Raw genomic sequence first — 15,073 nt, 5'->3', positions numbered from 1 at the left:
AGGAAATGAATGATAAAAGGTAACTCATTAGGTTCCCTACCACTATATTTGATCTTTTTTTTCATTATATATTTGTTGTCACATGATTATGTCAATTACAAAATTTGCAAGATTTGTTTCCAAACCTAATTAGTATATGCACTGGCAAATTTGTTAAAGTGTCAGGCAATTTGCCTCACAATATTTAACCCTTTAGCATTTAAACTGGCCGTATCTGGCCGAAATATTCTTCCCATTTTATGTTCACACAAGCCAGATCTGGCCCCTTAAATCTACCTCTACAATGTTATTCCTAAAGTAAAGAGTAGCATCATTGAAATCTCAAAACTACGAGACAATGCATGAGTAATTCAAAATAATGTAAATATATATAAGCATTACGTTTGATAAGAGTTATCTGAATACTAAAGGGTCATTAAAGCCTTTTTCGCACTTCGAATCTATATCCCTCTGAGATCAACTTTGTTTTATCTTTTATCCTTCCAGGGTCAAAAAATAAAAAAAAAGTACCAGTCAAACATAGTGATCAATTTAATCACCTATACCACCTACCACCAAAGAAAAGAAAAAGAATAAACAAAAAAAAAAAAAGAAAAAAAACCCATTGTGCCAATAGTATTGGGGATCAATAAAAGTCTTTTCACTTACTTTTACAATTATCCTATAAAGAAATGTAGGAAAAAGAAGTGAGAATGTATGAGACCTAAACTAAAAATTCACATCAGATATTTAGATATTATATTCTCTATATTCTAACTAAGTATCAGCTGTTGGTTAATTTGGTTGTGAAAGGTTTGATGGTTGGATGGAATTTTTAAGTTTTTGCACAATCTGGATTGATATAGAATATATAAAAAAAAAGCAAAAAAACAAAAAACAACTCCAATCCCCCGCAAAAAACTTACATCTACAACAAAATGACTGAGTCGATAATGATCCCTGTTTGGCCAAGCTGTCAGCCCTTTGTTTCAGCATGTCAAATGCACCACATAAATGTCCCCTGGTAAAACACATGCTCACAGCCCAAGTCATGTGTGATAAATCTGTAAAACGCAACTAGAAAGTGTGCTGATGTATCGCTCCCACACAACAAGTAAGTTTGGATCAGTGCGGATAAAGAGCTGCATCTCTTTGCAGCTCTCTCGGTAAGCTGTCAAGAAATATTGCATGTCTGCTTGTGTCCATCGAGACTGAAAACATGGTTCTATCATTTTCTCAACCAAGTCAACAAAAATGTCACGTGCGTCTTTGCTATGGTTCAAACCATAAGCAATGTTGATGATTGTTTTTGAAACATTCTTGAAATTCGCTTCCAGATCTTGAAAAGCTCTGTCGGACATTATCTTCAGCACTTTATCTAAGACAATACTTTTATGTTCATCGAGGTGTTCCTTTTCTGTAAGAATTTTTAGATCTCGTAACTTCTGCAAAAAATCCCTGTCCAGATCGACATCCATGTCTTCATGGCCTGTGCATTCCACAGAACTATAAGACCATTTAGCAATCATTTGGTTTGCACAATGAACATAATCTTCAAATGTGAGAAATGCGAGTTTTTTCTTACCAGTTTCAAACCTATTGTTTGTGATGAAGACTATTGCAGCGTACTGTCGAGCAAGTTCTTTAGGTAGTAGGTAATAGGTACAGATGTTATCAACGAGGGTACCCATCATTTCTTCCACAGTCTTAAAAACACGCTTAATGTTATCAAACTGACGCCGACAACTTCGTAATAAAACTTTGGTCTTCTCACTTACATCATCCAAATCTTTGCGATTGCGAGCTGAGAGCTTCTTGCCAAGAATTTCCCTTACAACACGAGGATCGAACTGATAGTATTTTTCAATCAGCATACTCTGAGTATCAGGATCAATAAGATAGGTTTGTTGATCAGCGAGTTTGGGAGGGTTTTTCAGTAATCTAAATTAAATGAAAAACAAAATCATGATTAATACACAATAAATAAGAAGAGAAAAATTATTGTTTTCCCCCCCAATTTTTACATGATCAGCATTTACTTTTTGTTTTAAAACAAAGAATAGTAATCTCTTGCTCCTAGCTATTGGATGGCCATTGACTAAGTTCATCTGCCCTTTGAGAAGTTTTTATTCTTTGTCCTGAAGGGTATCTAATGAAAACCACTCTCTTAACAACAACTGTAACTTTGTTTGCATACAAAAATATAGATAAGTTCTTTTCTTTTTTGGTAAATGCATCGACTGCTTAAAGAGTAGAGTTAGCCCTGTGCTAGTCCTTTCCTCACTTAAAGCATCAGGTACAGGTATTGATTGATTATTTAACATCCCTGTCATGTGTTGCACAGTATGGCTGGCTATAGCCAAGAAGCAATAAAGCATTCAAAGAAAGATTCAATAACAGGTTGAAGGCCAATGACAGTGAGGGTGGTAAGCTCTCTGAATACCTGCTGCAAGAGGCCCCCATCATTGCCACATTTCTATGAAAGATTCCTAGCAGGACTGAAAAACCATATACGTGCTGTTCATGTTTAAGACAACAATTGAGCAATGACATTGCTCAAAACTGAGTTACAGCCATTATGCATGTATGTATTTGCATGTGTGTGTGCATGTATGAATCTCTATATTAACCATTTGGTGTGTGTGTGTATGTATGTTTGTATATATATATATATATATATATATATATATATATAAAGTGAAGAGATTTTTATCCACTTCATGTCTTTCCTGACTCCTGGCATTATCTATCGTGTGGATATGACAGTTGACAAACCAACTCCTGAGGTAAGTAATTCACATGGTGGAGATAAACTGTGAAACTTTTCGCTTCTCTGAGGTTTTGTCATTGGATATTTCTGTTCAGTGACTAAATAAGTATTTTTGACTTAAAGAAGGAAAAGGCAGCGCTTTTGCTTAGGAATGTTTAGGCACAGCCCATTTGGCCTTATTGATTTAGTAAAGAAATCCATTTGGTATTGAATGTTTTGATGCCAAGAAAATCTTGGAGCCCACTCTGTAAAGCAGTTGGCATTTGGAAGAGCATTCAGCTGTAAAAGCCATGCCAAACTGTTCTCACCTGTGCTTGTCCCACGTAAAAAGCACTCGGTCCACTCTACAGAGTGGTTGGTGTTAGGAAAGGCATCCAGCCGTAAAAACCCTGCTAGAACAGACGCAGAAGCCTGGTGCAGGCTTCTGTCAAACCGTCCAACCCATGCCAGCATGAAAGGAGGACGTTAAACGATGATGATGATGATATATCCTCACACACACATAAGAATGTAAAAAGAGAGAATAGATAGCTTCTGACAATGCAGAAAGTTTAATAAAACCTTTATATTTAATAGAGGCCCATCTGTCTATTTTCTTTCTAACTCTCTTTTATATACACACACACACACACACCTTGAGCAAGTGTCTTCTGCTATATAGCCTTAGGCTGACCAAAACCTTATGAATGGATTTAGCAGACAGAAACTAAAAAAAGTTATACACACAGAGGAAGTGACAAAAGTATTGTCCTTTTGTATTTGAATCATGTTGTTTTGATGAAACAATACTTAATAAATTTCCTAAAACTTCTGCAATTTTATCATTAGTTTATCATTCATTTCTTTAAGTAATGCAATAAATTAGTGTTCAATAAAAAATTACTTAATAAACATTTATATACTATAAAAGTTATTAAATGCAAAAAGGGCGTTACTTCTGCTGCACCCTGTATATCATCATCATCGTTTAACGTCCGCTTTCCATGCTAGCATGGGTTGGACGATTTGACTGAGTACTAGTGGAACCCGAAGGCTATACCAGGCTCCAATCTGATTTGGCAGAGTTTCTACAGCTGGATGCCCTTCCTAACGCAACCACTCCGAGAGTGTAGTAGGTGCTTTTACGTGTCACCCGCACGAAGGCCAGTCAGGCGGTACTGGCAACGGCCATGCTCAAAATTGTGTATTTTATGTGCCACCCGCACAAGAGCCAGTCCAGGGGCACTGGCAACGATCTCGCTCGAAAGTCCTTACACATGCTGCGGGCACAAGTGCCAGAAAGGCGATGCTGGGCACAGGTGCCATCCCAATTTCGCTTGCTCCAACAGGTCTTCGCAAGCTGAATTTTGTGCCCAATGAAAGAGACGACGTTGGCATGGGTGCCAGTCGTCAAATTTAGTTAGATTTCGATTTCACTTGCCTCAACAGGTCTTCGCAAGCGGAGTATATATATATATATATATATATATATAATGTGTGAGTGTGTGTGTGCATGTATATGTCATTCATCTCCAATATTCTACCAAAATATATTTGGCCATGGAAAAATATGATCTTGCTTGGAAACAAGGAAGGGCTGGTGACAGAAAGGGCAACATGCTGCAGAAATATACTTCAATAAATTCTGTCTGACCCATGCAACTAAGGAAAAGTGGACATTAAAATGATGATAATGACAAGATGGCACTTTGGTGACTTTAGTGAAGAATTCAGATCTGGTCTGAGAATAATGCCTGAGGTATTTCTTTTCTTCTCTCTAAGGAGACCCCAAAAAAGATTTTGTGAGTTATGGACACTTCCCCTACTTCTCTGACAAAACTATAAAGGAAAAAGAAAATGTATAAAATAAGGAATTCTTTAATTTGTTTTTACGTCTGTTTTTCCATGCTAGCATGGGTTAGATGAATATATTATTATGGTGTTGTTTGTTGTTTTTGCTGCTGGATGCCCTGACTGTTGCAAACCTTTACCATTACTTGTTTTTCAAGTAAGGGTTCTTTTATTTCAAAGGCCTTTAAAGGTGCAAAGTGAGCAGATAATTTGTTGATAGGGGGAATGACAATGTCATTGATTATAGCTCAGTGATTTTCAGAGAAGCTCATACAGAAACATGCACACCCATGCAGAGATACACAGACCCATATAGACACATGCACATATAAACATATAACCCCACCTCCACTGCCACCACCAACTATATGAAAAGCTTCTTTCAGTTTCTGTCTATATTTGCGTTATTGTTCTTACAGCTGAATCACTGCCAGAACTAGAGAACAAGTTTCAGGTATTGAAGCAAAGTCTAGAATTGAAGGGCCTTGGAGTTAACCTAGCAAAAACCCAAGTCTTAGTAAGTAGAAAGGCAGACAAATCACAAATCCCTTCAGGTAGATAGCCCTGCTTGATCTGTAGAAAAGGTGTAGGTGGAAACTCCGTAAGATGTGGCCGGTGTAAGTTATGGACACATAAGGGGTGGAGCAATGTCAGAGGAAGGTTAACAGGGAAAATAGCTTTTGTGTGTGGAAGGTGCACAAGTACAATAAACACTGAACATGTACAGAAGATAGACTCCATCAACTGCCAGTGGGGTAAGCTACAAATAGTAGATAACTTCCGTTATCTAGGTGACCAAAGCAGAGGTGAATGCTCTGAGAGCATAGCTGTGAGAATAAGAATAAGCTGGGCAAAGTTCAGAGAGCTCCTACATCTGCTGGCTCAGAGTGAAAGGCAGATTGCATGGTGCCTGTGTGCGAACAGCTATGCTACAAGGCAGTGAAACATAGGCTGTGACAGCTGAGGACATGTGTAGGTTTGAAAGAAATGAAGTCAGTATGTTTTGCTTGGATATGCAATGCTGTTGTGCATGTACAAAAGAGTGTAAGCATCTTCAGAGAAATGTTGGGCATAAGAGGCATCAGATGTGGTGCGCAAGAGAGACAACAGCGCTGCTATGGTCAAGGACAGCTGATCTCTAACTGTGGAGGGAACATGTGGTAGAGGTAGACCCAGGAACATGGGATGAGGTGGTGAAGTTTGATCTTTGAACTTTGGGCTTCAAGGAGGCAATGAATAGTGACCAAGACCTTTGGCAATATGCTGTACTTGAGAAGATCCATCAAGCCAAGCGAAATCGTAGTTGTAGCTGATGCTGGTGTCACATAACTGGCACCTATGCTGGTGGCATGTAAAAAGCAACTTTCGGTCATTGGGCCTCATGGAGGCAAGGTGGCATGTGAAAAGCACCTTTTGAGGGTTAGGCCTCACAGAGGCAACGATGAATGACCAAGACCTTTGGTATTATGTTGTGCTTGAGAAGAAGACTCATCAAGCCAAGTAAAGTCGCAGTCATGGCAGATACTGGTGTCACACAAATGGCACCTGTGCTGGTGGAACGTAAAAACACCCACTACACTCTCAGAGTGGTTGGTGTTAAGAAGGGCATCCAACCATAGAAACCATGCCAAATCATACTGGAGTCTGGTGCAGCCTTCCAGCTTGCCAGCCCTGGTCAAACCATCCAACCCATGCCAGCATGGATAATGAATGTATGATGATGATGATGATCCCTGGTCACTAAATATGTGGAACGTAAAGCATTGTGCATGGATAGTGAATTAAATGCCTTAAGATATTTAATCTCATTCTTTTACAGTTTGTCCCAGTCAACTTTGTTTTACTATTCAGTGAGGTTATTGATGTTGTTGATTAAGAATTTTAGGGGTCCATGTAACAAAATAATAAATTGGGGATCTACAATAGTATTTTAAGGGCCTCTGAAAAAATTTTGCTTTAGATGTATGTATTGCAAGAAACAACTAGGTTTCTTTCTCTAACATTTAATTTAGTTCAACCTTCACAAGTTAATGTGTGAAAAACAAAAAAATTTCTATAAAACTAGTTTATAAACATCGGATGGCTATGGGGAGGTCCACCAGAATAAAATAGTAATCAAAGGGGTCCATAGATAAATAAAATGGTTGAGAACACCTCTTTACTCTTTTACCTGTTTCAGTCATTTGACTGTGGCCATGCTGGAGCACCACCTTTAGTTGAACAAATCGACCCCAGGACTTATTCTTTGTAAGCCTAGTACTTATTCTATCAGTCTCTTTTGTCAAACCGCTAATGTTATGGGGACATAAACACACCAGCATCGGTTGTCAAGCGATTTTGCAGGGACAAACACAGACACACAAACATAAACACACACACATACATAGACATACATATATACAACAGGCTTCTTTCAGTTTCCGTCTACCAAATCCACTCACAAGGCTTTGGTCGGCCTGAGGCTATAGTAGAAGACACTTGCCCAAGGTGCCACGCAGTGGGACTGAACCCGGTACCATGTGGTTGGTAAGCAAGCTACTTACCACACAGCCACTCCTACGCCTGTTCATTTTCAGTCTTTCATGAAAAACATATCAGGTCAAGGGAAAAATATTATCTTGCTTGGAAACAGGTGACGATTGGTGACAGAAAGGGCATCTGGCTGGAGAAAACCTGCCTCAATGTATTCTGTCTGACCCATGCAAATATGGAAAAGTGGATGTTAAAACAATAATGATGATGACAATGACATGTTTTTTGTTTTAAGACAGTAAGGTGTAATCTGACTAAGATATGTTAGCTATTTCCAGCAGGTAAAGTAACCAGATACAGGCTTCCTCTATCTGGTCATGGGCAAACTGCAGCTTGTGTGACTTCCTGAATGGCACACCTAACCCAAAATTACTGTGGGTTTTTTTTTAGTTGAGCAACCCATCTGATGATAAGTCATATCGCAAGTAACCTGCTTGAAAAAGTTTGCCCACGTCTACTCTATACTAAAGTCAACAATTGACTACACTTCCCATTCTCAGCAGATGCTGAACCAGAAGACCTGGAATACATTATATGTATATCATCATCATCATCACTGTTCACCATACTAGCATGGGTTGGATGGTTTGACCAGAGCTGGCAAGAAAAGCAGGAGAGCTGCACTAGGCTCTGGTCTGATTTGGCTTGGTTTCTATGGCTGAGAGGCCTTCCTAATACCAATCACTTTACAGAGTATGCTGGGTACTTTTTACATGGCATTGGCATGGGTGCTATTACATGGTGCCATTATGTGACACCAGCACAGGCACTTTTTACATGGCATGAGCACAGGGCTCTTGCAGTGGGGGGAGCAGCATTAACACTTCTGCTGTGGAGGACGGGTTTTCTTGAGTACACCCAAATATATGAACTTCATGTATCTCTGCAAGGAGTCAGTTGGGTTCATGATCAAGTTCAGACTGAATGACTGTCATATCTTTTCAGCAGGCAGATGTTGAACCTTCCTCTAGGTGAAAGAGATTTTAAGTCATCACTGTACAAGATTTCAACATAGTACAGTTACCATATTTTTCAGCACTAAGTTCAAATTCTGGTGAGGTCGAATTTGCCTTTCATCCTTTTGGGGTTGATAAATTAAGTACCAATTGTGTACTGGGGTCAATCTAATCGACTGGTTACCTCCCAAAAAAATTTTGGGTCTTGTGTCTAAAGTAGAAAAGAATATTTTGTTTGGCACCAAACTTCTGTGACCGTTTCTACAACCTTGATAAAGCACAAAACCCCAGATACATATTTTCTTTGCATTCAATTAACTGGACGCTAATAGACAACTGGTACCTATATAGGCAACCCCAATGTATTTAATCATTAAATAGTGAGATGACAATCTTAATAGAGTTGTGGTTCACCATCATCTACTATTCGATTTACCTTTTATCTTTTACTTGTTTTAGTCACTGGACTGCAGCCATGCTGGGGCACCATCCTGAAGGGTTTAGTTGAACAAATAGATCATCATCATCATCATCATCGTTTAACGTCCGCCTTCCATGCTAGCATGGGTTGGACGATTTGACTGAGGACTGGTGAAACCGGATGGCAACACCAGGCTCCAATCTAATTTGGCAGAGTTTCTACAGCTGGATGCCCTTCCTAACGCCAACCACTCAGAGAGTGTAGAGGGTGCTTTTACGTGTCACCCGCACGAAAACGGCCACGCTCGAAATGGTGTCTTTTATGTGCCACCCGCACAAGAGCCAGTCCAGGGGCACCGGCAACGATCTCGGTCGAAAAACCTCATGTGTCACTCGCACAAAAAATATCATGTGTCGCCCGCACATGAGCCAGTCCAGGGGCACTGGCAACGATCCCGCTCGAAAGATTTCATGTGTCGCCCGCACATGAGCCAGTCCGGGGGGGGGCACTGGCAAACGATCCCGCTCGAAAGATTTCATGTGTCGCCCGCACATGAGCCAGTCCGGGGGGGGGGGCACTGGCAAACGATCCCGCTCGAAAAAGCCTCATGTGTCACCCGCACAAGAGCCAGTCCAGGGGCACTAGCAACGATCCCGCTCGAAAAAGCCTCATGTGTCACCCGCACAAGAGCCAGTTCAGGGGCACTAGCAACGATCCCGCTCGAAAGACCCCATGTGTCGCCCGCACACGAGCCAGCCCGGGGGCACCGGCAACGACCTTGCTCGAAAAACCTCATGTGTCACCCGCAAGCCGGCCCAGGGGCACCGGCAACGATCTCGCTCGAAAGATTTCATGTGTCGCCCGCACATGAGCCAGTCCGGGGGCACTGGCAAACGATCCCGCTCGAAAGATATCACGTGTCGCCCGCACATGAGCCAGTCCGGGGGCACTGGCAAACGATCCCGCTTGAAACATTTCATGTGTCACCCACTTATTTTTTTTTAAAGCTTGGTACTTGTGTGTGTGTGTGTGTATGTTTGCCCCCCCCCCCAACATCCCTTGATAACCGATGCTGGTGTGTTTACGTTTCTGTACCTTAGTGGTTTGGCAAAAGAGACCGATAGAAAAAGTACTAGGCTTACAAAGTATTAGTCCTGGGGTCGATTTGCTCAACTAAAGGCGGTGATCCAGTATGGCCACAGTCAAATGACTGAAACAAGTAAAAGAGTAAACCAACAGAGGTTGTTAAGTACTGCTGGTAGATAAACAGAGACAGAAATACACACACACACACAATGAGCTTCTCAGTTTCTGTCTATCAAACCCACTCATTAGGTTTGGTTAGCCCAGGGCTATAATAGAAGTCACTTGCCTAAGATGTCATGCAATGGGACTGAACCTGGAACTATGTGGTTGGGAAGCAAACTTCTTACCACATAGCCACACCTGCACAACTAATATTTAAACAAATAAAAATTTAAAAAATCCTAAAATTTAATAAAATTACCATTAAGTTTTTGTTTGTAGAAAATGTCTTGTCTCATTCATTCACACACACACAGCCCCATGGATTTTCGTATGTTAAAATTATTTCTGAATATTCCTGAATATTACTGAAATATCCCAAAAGCAAGCCTTTCAGAATTATGCAGTGACCTAATTTTAGTCATGGTTAGAGATCAGGAACTGCAATGTGAGAATAAAACAACAATTAGGGCAACATAGAAATTAATGTAACAAAAATTATTAAACAAACTATTATTGCTTCAATGAGGAGGATGTCTCTTGACCTATAAAAAACAGTAGCTAAATTTACCTCAAAGCATAACCTTTCTTTCTTCCCTTTGAAAAGAATAAGAGATACATTGGGTAAATGTAGTTTTAGATATACAAGGTCTAGGAAAAAAAGCCACTCTATTGCAGATTATTTTTTCTTTCTTTTCTTTTTTTTTAAATTTAAAATTTTGGAATTTTCAATTTCTAGATTCAATTTTATTTTTATTGCTATTTTTATACATGAATATACACACACCTTTTATAATACCCCTCTGGCGGCCTAAAATAATATATTATAAAATATCCAGGTTTGAAACAGAATCAAATATTTATAAACATGTAATCCACAAACCCTACCTCGAAAAAACACAAAGGTTAAAATTTCTCCAAACTAATCAAATTACTTATAGAACAATGAACATCTAGAGAGAAATGTATGGACCAAAAATCTTTACATCTTCCTACAGCCTTTTCTGAACATCAAAGCACAAAATAAACAAATTTCTATACTAACAACACCATGACATGCCTGACTAATAACCCCCACCTTCCAAATAAAAACAGGAAATACCCTAAATGACAAGTAATGAAACTGACCACCTACTTACATTCTTTGGTAAACCATTAAAAATTCCATTACAATAGAAGTTAATCCACCCAATTACTAAGTTTTTAAATACTGGACTTTGTATCTTTAAGCCTTCCCCATATTTAATCAATAAAATTTTTTCCAAAACACCTCTCCATAACCTACCCTGAAACCTAATTACCACTCCATTCAAACCCACACACCCAATGAAGATTTTAACTTAACAGAGACTATATAAAGACCAGATTAACTTCAACAATGCTTCGCAGTCTGACGATGGCTTAACTGGTTGAAGCTTCGAAGTCACTGTTAATAATATTCTTGGTTATCGTTTGAAGTGAAGAACATTGGGGAAACGTTCTGTGATAAATGGTAAAAAAAAAATCTCCAAATAACGAGTCTGTAAAAATTGTAATGAAGGCTATTTGTTTTAATCTTATAACAATGCAAAATGTCATTGCACACATGTAAACAACATATTCTTAAACACATTTTTCTGTATTTAGGTCATCATTTAAATCTAAAAAAAAAAAGAAAAACCTTGTGAGAAGTGAAACTTTCACAATATTGCTTTTATTATAGAAAGTGGATGGAGGAGGAGTTTTACTATATCAGATCTAATTATAAAATGTGAAATAACTATAATATCAATTCTGTTGTTGGATGCACATTGCTTTCAGAATCGTTTACAGACTCAGACAAGATGCCTTGTGGTATTTAGTTACGGTTCTTGGCATTTTGAGAGCAAAACCCGCCGAGGTCAACCTTACTTTTACTTCCTTTCAGGGCCCATATAAACGACGATACCCCAATCAAAAATATGAGGCCCTAAGTCCTACATTAGAAATAAATATTTTGCTCGGGTATGTAAGCAATCACTATTCTGCTCGTGTGTTCCGAAATAGAGCCAGTATAGCGGGATGGTCACGATGGGAACGCTTTTAATAATAAATACTCATATAAGCCTGTTGGATCAGGGCTGGCCAAAGACTGAACGCTAAATGAGGGTAAAAGGTAACATTTACATGTGGTTATATAAAATTATCGGCTACTAATATATACGATATATGTATATGAAAAATAAAATACAATAAAATTTATCGAAAATGTTTTTATATAATTACATCACTAAAAAACAACAAGGACATTAATTGCAATAATTACAGTATTATTACTGACACATTAAAACAACGATACAGCACAGATCAGCTGATCACGGCAACAAGAAACACTGTATGTGGTAGTTTGATGTGCTTGAAATAGCAGCGAGATTCTCGTCAGATCACGGTCTGAAAAAAGAAAGGTTACATTAGATAACGTTGTCCTATGTCTGAAAACAAGGTGGGATGGTCATTACTGGAATGCTTTCGACCATAAACTTGGTTAGTCACAGTTAACCTAGTGTCAAGCAACAATAATATCTATCAGCTGATAGACCCATGTGTCAAAACGACGAAATGATTATGGGTGGAACTACTTTGATCAGGTTTGCTCAATCTGAAATGACCAGGGACTAAATAACGGCAATGACCCATGAGCCAATAACAAGGTGTCTCTAAGTGGTCGTTCGACATGCTAAATATAACAGCCGGACGTCTTAAAATTATATTCTACCACTTAAAACAGAAAAGCACATTGAATGACGTAGTGCTATATATATATATATATATATATATATATATACAAGACAGGATGGTCACGGTTGGAAGGCATTTGAACAAAATTCTACTCGACTTGGGGATTAAACACGTATATTTGTGTGAGTATGCAGCACACGCTTGATGTATACATATATAATTTAGCCACAAGTCAGTCCTAGGATCAAAAGGATTCTGGCTATTGCTATCCCGTCTTTTACCAAGCCAGTAAATATAGAGAGAAAATTGGCTGTTATTTCTAGCATAACGAGCGTCCACATAAAACATCTTCACGGAAAAGTAGTAATTATTTAACCCCAGGTCAAGCTTGATTTCAGTAGAGCTTATTATGATCAAAGGTAGGCCATGTTATTGTTGTTATAACCCCAGGTCAAACCTTTTTGAACAAACTTACGATCGAAAGCATTCCAGCCTTGACCACCTCGATCGTCCTTCTTTCGAGCACTGAGTATTTCCAACACCAAAATATGTCCTTCCTTTTTTTTTCAAGAAGATAGGGGTCTGTAATTTAAAGGAGGCTTGCCTGCTATTTTTAGCAGGTCGCCAGCTCCACATAGAAGACCATGTGTATGTAAATAATGCATTGGTGCTATTAATGTTGGTAGTGGTGGTGGGAAAACAGAGAGAAAAGATGAGAACTTTTATATAGAACAAAATATTTTGCCGTACATTATTATTATTATTATTAATTTGCTCACCGTTCGAGACTTGCAAAAGTACGGTAATAGTCTCTGGTGTCGCTAAGAAGATCATCAAATGTTGCTTGGTACTTTACAAGCACTCCGTTCTGTTGTAGATTGATGGCCGCTTCATGTGCTGTGTTACCGTTTAACCAATATTCATAGACTTCTGGATCAACGATTAGACGGCTGCCTACCATCACATCAACCTCACTGATAGTATTTGCCATTTCGAATTCACACTACGTAGTTAATGAAATAAAGAATTAAGGAATTTTGATTTTAAAGTCGTCCGAGAGTCGATGGAGGATTTCAACAGAGTCGATTTAAGGTTTGATCTTTGAGATGGATGTGTTCGTGTGCTTGCGTGTATGTATGTATGTATGTGTGTATTTATATTATATATTTTATATAGATGTGTGTGTGTGTGACACGACGGTCGAAGTGCGGCCCTTTAAAAAGTCGACTAGATATAAATAAAAAGTTGTTGCTATTCACAAATCGATAGTAATTAAACTAAAGCAAAAAAAAAAAATCAGGAATTGAATAACAAGGGGAGGGGAAAGAAATTAAAAACAAAACAACAAAAACGAGGGAAGCTCCGATTGGTGTTTACCCCACTAGTAAGACACCATAAACAGATACACACTCTTACATAAACAAACACACACACATATATATATACATGTACATACACACATATAGACATATGCATACATACATGTGTGTGTGTGTGCGCGTGCGTATTTCAATTATCTATATCTATGTTATATTTTTACATTTATAGTCACTTATATATAAATATCTATAATTTACATGAGTATATATATTTCTGAATTAAAAAAAAAAAATTTCATTCCATAGTGAGGAAAAAAAAAAATGCGGAGAGGAAGTCTCGCAATGGTTAACATCTGAGCGAGAATTGATACGAGACCGGAAGTGAGTACTAGCGGTCCAAGACTTCCTCCATAGTATGTTGTGTTTACGCGGCAAGTGTGGACAGTAGGATCCAGCTGAACTCTAGTCAGAAAAACCTTCCTAAGACTGCCTTCTCACGCAAACCTTCTCACCAATGGACGAAGTAAGATTGCTTTTCATGCCTATGATCTTATTTCTCCTCTCTTTCCGCTGGCAATCGTGCTGATTTCCCGGCAAGAATTACCAACAGAAAAACAAATGACACGCGCACACTCATCATTGTAAAGAGACATACGCACGCATTTTATCAATTATCTCAGATCCATGTGTATTAATAATATTAATCATAGTGTTCATAACTAGATCCTTGTCATGCAATGTTGCATTCTTTCCACTTTTAAATATAAGAAGAAAAACTTAAATCTTGTCTCGCTATTCCCTCTCTCTCTCTCTGCAACCAATGACGTTCTTTAGCAGTATTTCCGTGCTAATTAAATCGTATTCGTTTTTAGTGTTGATAGACGGGGAAGAGAAAGTTTTAGTTGGTGCTAACGGCGAAATAAGGGGAAAATGCAACTAGGGAAATGATGGGGGAGATATATAAAACATTGTTGAAAAGCAATAACGCGATCAGTCAGATCAAATGAAAGTAATAAGGCACCTCCCGTATTGAAGGTTGTGAAAATCCTTCCTACAATGTAATACTGTGTGGAATATCATTTTAGGTCGTTTGACCTTAGCTTTTTAACAGCAATAATGACTTCAAGCTTTTTACTTTAAATGTTTGGAAGTTTTAAAGCGAAATCGTGTTGAATTCCTTTTTGCTCTTTTCCCCGCAAAGCTTTTTATATGAATATAATAAACTGTTAACATTTTCTCTGTGAAATTCTGCCAGTTTTGCCTTGTTTGATCAAGAGTATTGTTGTGAAAGGACTTAATATCCGCTGAAACCGTTGAAATCCAG

At 38.6% G+C, this 15,073-nt stretch overlaps 2 protein-coding genes across 2 annotated transcripts in view; one reads left to right on the top strand and one right to left on the bottom strand.

Annotated features, from left to right (window-relative positions):
* Nucleotides 1-513: 513 nt before the first annotated feature.
* LOC106877419 (acidic fibroblast growth factor intracellular-binding protein B) lies at nt 514-13,421 on the bottom strand. The gene is made up of 2 exons (XM_014926316.3): nt 13,210-13,421; nt 514-1,920 (listed from the first exon to the last, which is right to left on the bottom strand). Exons 1-2 carry the CDS (start codon nt 13,419-13,421, stop codon nt 1,029-1,031), a joined length of 1,104 nt encoding a protein of 367 aa, XP_014781802.1. The 3' UTR covers nt 514-1,028.
* A 719-nt stretch (nt 13,422-14,140) lies between these two features.
* Nucleotides 14,141-15,073, top strand: part of LOC106877421 (methylthioribulose-1-phosphate dehydratase) — a 65,248-nt gene continuing 64,315 nt past the window's right edge. Inside the window, exon 1 of the mRNA XM_014926319.3 lies at nt 14,141-14,272. Within this exon, the coding sequence (XP_014781805.2) occupies nt 14,264-14,272 (9 nt within the window). The 5' untranslated portion in view covers nt 14,141-14,263. The remainder of the gene's footprint in view (nt 14,273-15,073) is intronic.

Source organism: Octopus bimaculoides, chromosome 5 (assembly GCF_046866305.1).
Source record: "Octopus bimaculoides isolate indiv1 chromosome 5, ASM4686630v1, whole genome shotgun sequence".
Classification (NCBI taxonomy): Eukaryota; Metazoa; Mollusca; class Cephalopoda; order Octopoda; family Octopodidae; genus Octopus; species Octopus bimaculoides.
This window is presented reverse-complemented; position numbering and strand designations above follow the sequence as displayed.